The 5,646-nt window shown below is 42.1% G+C and overlaps 1 protein-coding gene across 3 annotated transcripts in view; it reads left to right on the top strand.

The window, feature by feature from the left end:
* Window positions 1-5,646, top strand: part of LOC117962051 — a 9,815-nt gene extending 4,169 nt beyond the window's left edge. The window contains exons 4-7 of one of the 3 annotated variants that reach the window (XR_004660550.1): window positions 2,972-3,328; window positions 3,880-3,963; window positions 4,090-4,885; window positions 5,596-5,646. Coding sequence is in view for 1 of the 3 variants with exons in the window: in XM_034901093.1 (XP_034756984.1) it covers window positions 2,960-3,328; window positions 3,880-3,963; window positions 4,090-4,211 (575 nt within the window). In the remaining 2 variants the exon portion in view is untranslated. Of the gene's footprint in view, window positions 1-2,959; window positions 3,329-3,879; window positions 3,964-4,089; window positions 5,402-5,595 lie in introns of those variants that run through there. The other 2 variants (XR_004660549.1, XM_034901093.1) reach the window with 2 other exon arrangements.

Here is a 5,646-nt window from a genome sequence, read left to right as displayed (position 1 = left end):
TGCTTTAATTACACACACGGTCAGTAGGCCTACCTATACATGCACTAATGGAGAGATGTCAGAGTGGGGGGGCAATTTACAGATAAAGATATTCTGATTTGCTTTGAAGACAATGAGAAGGATAAAGATGTTGTTTATTTTATTTAATTAATCTTGTTATTGGGAAAGAAGAAACGGGCGGACTCCAAACCAGCTCTGAACATTTCTTTCAGGAACTGCCCCAGAACAACACCATGAGAGGCATTAGGAACAAGGAGGCAAATAAGACTGGAGTCGTGTTTGATAAATTCATCATAAATCATGAGATACATTTGATTTTATTTGCACTACACTCTTTTATTTATATTATATATATATATATATGCACCTCTGGTTTTGACCTTTGAATGTATACATACTGGCTCTGTAGCTGTTCTTTGTTAATAAAAAAAAATCTAAATAAAAAAAAAAAACCAGTGCATGCTGGGAAACGCCGTCCTCTCAGCTGATTCAACAGCTGATCGGTTCACAATCGACACAACATGACGACGTTTTATATAAACATTTTATTGTTCACTTTCTGTTCAGTCTGAAGGCGTTTCCAAGACTTGAGCGCGGGGGGGGGGCAAACATCTGAAAGGACAAATCCCGCCTCCAGAAAGTTAAAAACGTGTTGTTTTGACTTGCAGTGCCGCAAAGCATCCCGGCCAACATCTATGGACCAGATGAGCTGATCACGGTGGTTTCTGTCTTTCTATCGGGGAATGTCATGGTTATATTCGGTATCTCCGGGCTGTTCTTCACCTTTACACTCAGGACGGTCTTAGTGCCTTTAGGCACGGCAGCACAGGCGGACGGTAAAGGTAAGAACATGTGTTTCGTTGTGTTTACCAACAACTAACAAAGTCACACACTTTTTTTTAAAGTTAAGAGTCTGACAACATTGAGCTGTCATCCAGTGGAGGAGAAGATGCGCCTCGGTGTTTAAAAGAAGAGGAGCAGTCTCTGAGAGCAGATTTCTGTGAGTTCTTGAAATGAGTCAGGTTGTCAAAGTGGACGGGTCAACAGGTCAGGAGGTCGCTAGCCATGGCACAGAAGCACATCTTGGACTTCTTTATAAATCAACCACAGGCTAAAAAAGCCGAAAAGATCAGAGGCAGAAAACTCTCCAACTGGAACCGAAAGCAGAAGTTCCTAATCACCTCAGCGCGCGCACACCACAGACCCTGGCAGGGTGCCAAGTCCGCTTATCATAAGCAAATCATTTGGTCTCGTTTTTCTGTAAAGTCTCTTACAAATATTGGTGGTCGCGTTTCCTTGGGCTTGTTACTAAAGTGTAGTGTCTTATTTGGGCTCGTTACTAAAGTGTAGGGTCTTATTTGGGCTTGTTACTAAAGTGTAGTGTCTTATTTGGGCTCGTTACTAAAGTGTAGGGTCTTATTTGGGCTTGTTACTATAGTGTAGGGTCTTATTTGGGCTTGTTACTAAAGTGTAGTGTCTTATTTGGGCTTGTTACTAAAGTGTAGGGTCTTATTTGGGCTTGTTACTAAAGTGTAGGGTCTTATTTGGGCTCGTTACTCAAGTGTAGGGTCTTATTTGGGCTCGTTCCCAGCTCCATAAGAAGGTGTCAAGCTGATGTTTCTGTATGTTATTTAAACGTAGGAATGTGTCTCGCATGTCCGCGTCCTCGTTCTTTCCAGTGTACACACTGGAGACAGAGAGAGAGAGAGAGAGAGAGAGAGAGAGAGAGAAAGAGAAAGAGAAAGAGAGAGAGAGAGAGAGATCTCTAAAAATAGATATCCGCGAGTTTTGAAGCACCGTCATTTGACAACTGTCTTAGAACAGCAGCCTCTCCTGATGCCAAGCGGCCTCGAACACGAGCCTTAAGTGAGTGAGCTCACCGTCATGTTTTGGGGTTTTTATTTGATTCATGGTAGATTCATACCTCTGACCCAACATGCCACGGTGTTGGTGAGGTTGGTTAACCCTTTCAGACACAACGTTACAAGTCACCTCTACCTTTCCCCTTGTGCCTTGTGTTGTCTTCCATTCGACCAGGTACACTTTTTCTGATGTTTTCTTCTCTTTTATCGAGACTTTTGACTCTTTTTTTGTACGTTTAACGCTTCTTTTCACTACCATGTATAAATAATACTAACACCAAACTTAACACTTATTACCAGTTTTACATTTACTACATTTTTGAAATTCCTGGTCAATAAACCTCATGTATAGGAAATGATACCTAATTCTTAAGTTAAAAAAGCAGGAGTTATGAATTATTTAGACTCATATTAAATGAAGGATAATTGCAGAAGGGTCCATGTCAACGCTCAGTCTGGTTTTGAAAGATTTGTATTCTTCCAAATGCAATTTTTTTTTCTCCAAAAATCAATCAAAGTAGAGATTCTATCTTTTGTTGTACTTGCAAAGCAATCAAATGTTATTTTTGGGTTATATTGGTCATTTAGAAACCCTTATTACTGATGTAGATATTTTGAAAAACAAGTCAATTTGACCCAAAGACAACACAAGGGTTAAGCCCATGTTAGAGCTAGCCTAACATTCAGGATATAGTGTCAGATAAATAACTGGATGTCATGTCATGGATTCTCTGGCATTTAAGCCTCTGAAAGTTAGTGACAACATGCTCCCTTTGCTAGTCAGCTAGTTAATGTTAGAATAATATGTGTAGCCTGAAATAGAGATTCAGTTCTCATAATTAGCTTACCAATAAAACACAATCTAGAGTACAATGTCTTCAAAACTAAGTGTGGTGGACGCTACATGGGTTCAAATCCCAGACATGAACCAATCAGCTGTTAGATCAGCTTATAAGGAAAAGCAGCTACTGTTTAAAAGCTAGGATATAAACCATGGACCGTTAATATTAATATAATGATATATAATATCAATATATATATCAATATATATATATATACAGTCTATGGTACATATAACATGTCCCTCTGTGTTCCAGATCGGCCTCGGGTCGTTGGGGCATCTCAGCCAATCGTGGCAGCTCAGGGTGATGATGTCATCCTGCCGTGTCACGTGGAGCCTCAGCTGGACGTGGAGGAGATGAAGGTGGACTGGTTTAGACCGGATGTCCCGCCGGACCCTGCAGATCCACAGAGCAACTACCGGTACGTCCACCGTTACCATGACAAACACCACGAGGAGGACATGAAGAACCCGTCCTACGCTGGGAGGACGGAGATGTTCCCCGACGGCCTGAAACACGGGAACATCTCTCTGAAGATCAGGGACGTGAGGCGGTCTGACCGAGGACTATACAGCTGCCAAGTCCCACATCTGGGGAGTGCTGCAGTTATTACGCTTAATGTTGGTGAGTTCTTTGTTAGTTTTGGTTTTATCAATAAAATCTGTTATTGTTGGAAATACACATTTGTCAAAATAAGGCCACATGAAAACTTGAAGGGTACAAGCGTCTGAAAAGGTTGTCCTCAGGAGGGGGGGCAGGCGTCTCCATTAGAGATCAGGTGAGACGCTCAGTCAGCCGTGTGGTTCGGGCATCTGGTGAGGATGTCTCCTGGGGGCCCCCCTAGGGAGGTGGTCCAGGCACGTCCAGCTGGGAGGAGGCCTCGGGGAAGACCCAGGACTAGGTGGAGGGACGTCCAGCTGGGATGAGGCCTCGGGGAAGACCCAGGACTGGGTGGAGAGATTAGATCTCCACCCAGTCCTGGGAACGCCTCGGGATCCCCCAGTCGGGGCTGGTTGATGTGGCTCGGGAAAGGGAAGTTTGGGGTCCCCTGCTGGAGCTGCTGCCCACTAGACCCGATACCGGATAAGAGGATGAAGATAAATGGATGGATGGATGGATGGATTGTTGTGTCAAAAGCTTCTGTGAGTAAATTATTATAAATCTTGTCTTTCCAGAACCACGCTACGTTGAAACGACGGAGAAGCCGCGGCCTCCCAGTAATCCCTCAACTCCAGGTCCAAACCCCGAGACCGGCGAAGGTGAGAAAACGAACCAACTCTGTGAAGAGGAAAGATCCTTTAAGAAGACGCTGAATCATGCTTATGTTTGTGTGTCTGTTGTGTTCCAGTAACAAGCTTTTCCATCTGTTTTTTTCTTCACATCAGGTGGTCGTCGCCACCTGAGGGTACCGGTCCTGTTTGCCTACTTTGTAGTGATCCTGGATGCCTGCGTCATACTGATCCTGGTTGCCTGCATCACAGTGATCATGGGTAGAGGTTTATATTAATTTATCAGAGGTGTCAGAACCAGAACACAACCACAACCAATGGATCCTAACCATTGGTTGTGGTTGTGTTCTGGTTCTGGTTCAGGTCGTAGTTTAGGTGTGTGACTGTTGTTTCAAAACAACAAAGGCGGATGTAATAGACTAACAATAACGTTGAGTGTGAAATCCCAGTCCTGGCTGTGTCCAGCACGTTGATTTCTCACTGATGTACTGATTGCTAAACCTTTGGTATGATTGACAGGTCGACACGTAGCCTTCATCTTTTAAGATAAATGGAACCATAATTTACATAATGAACGTCATGCCGTATTGTAGAAGACTTGAAAGTCCAACTCATTATGATATTAATATAGACCGTTTTTGGAGCTGGTGACGTCGCCCCCTGCTGGAAATAAGATAGAATTAAGCTTTAAGACACTTTGGCATCGAAAGTTGCTGCAGGCTGCTTCACCTGTAAAACACCAACGCACTGAACAACCTGCAGGCATTATAATCAGTATTTTAGCATTATAATCAGTACTTTACTGGATATTGCACTTTTGTCCCCTAGCCAGCAGGCTAATGCTAATTAGCCGTTAATGCACAAAAAATAAGTTTGTCCACATAGTGTCTGCCTAGCTCAAATTACTCTCCTTTCTAAATGAATATATAGTTGTTTCAGATTTTTCACAGTTGTGACATTAACCATAAAGCATTTTTTAAACAGAAAATCAGCTGGTTTTATTGCGTGATTGTCTAATTTAGTGACTTGATCCAATAAGTGCATTACACCATGAACTCAGGAATCACTTAGAAGAACTTTAGCTTTAAATGAGCCAAACTACAAAGTGCCAAACATTTAATAACCATCATCTTCTCAGCCAGAGTCAGAAGATATGTGGTTTTAGGTAGATGTGTGGACTAGCTGCTGTCCTGACGTCAACGGGGAGCTTGTTCCCCATAAAGAGCCAAGATGATCAAACTAATGCACTTTATAAATGATTACACATTTAGTTTTATTGTCTTCACAGCTGTTAAAACTGACAGAAAAGCACTTTTTAGAACACTGACACTTGACAACACTGACTTTATTTCTCAATGCTCAAATTATATTTTTATTCTACATTATAATTTAGGACAATTTGACACAAATATACTGTAAGAAATCGCCATGGATCATGTTAAATGGGGGATCACTGAAACCATCGGTAAAGACGCATGCTTCAGTTTACTGGACGTTATATTAATGAGAGAATCAGCAATGTTTACATGCATGTAACAGCTGATGCATGTAAGACACACACACACATTCCCTGGTTTGTATGGATGTGTGTTGTGCTGCCATCTTGAGGATGTCTGTCCAATGTTGTGATTTGATGCTATTACGGTTAAAAAAACACTTTAGGCAAATGGCAATTTTATTTCATTTATACAGCGATAGACAGCAGAATCCATT

Source organism: Etheostoma cragini, chromosome 19, assembly GCF_013103735.1.
Source record: "Etheostoma cragini isolate CJK2018 chromosome 19, CSU_Ecrag_1.0, whole genome shotgun sequence".
Classification (NCBI taxonomy): Eukaryota; Metazoa; Chordata; class Actinopteri; order Perciformes; family Percidae; genus Etheostoma; species Etheostoma cragini.
Note: the sequence above shows the minus strand (reverse complement) of the source record. Positions and strands in the feature narration are given on the sequence as shown.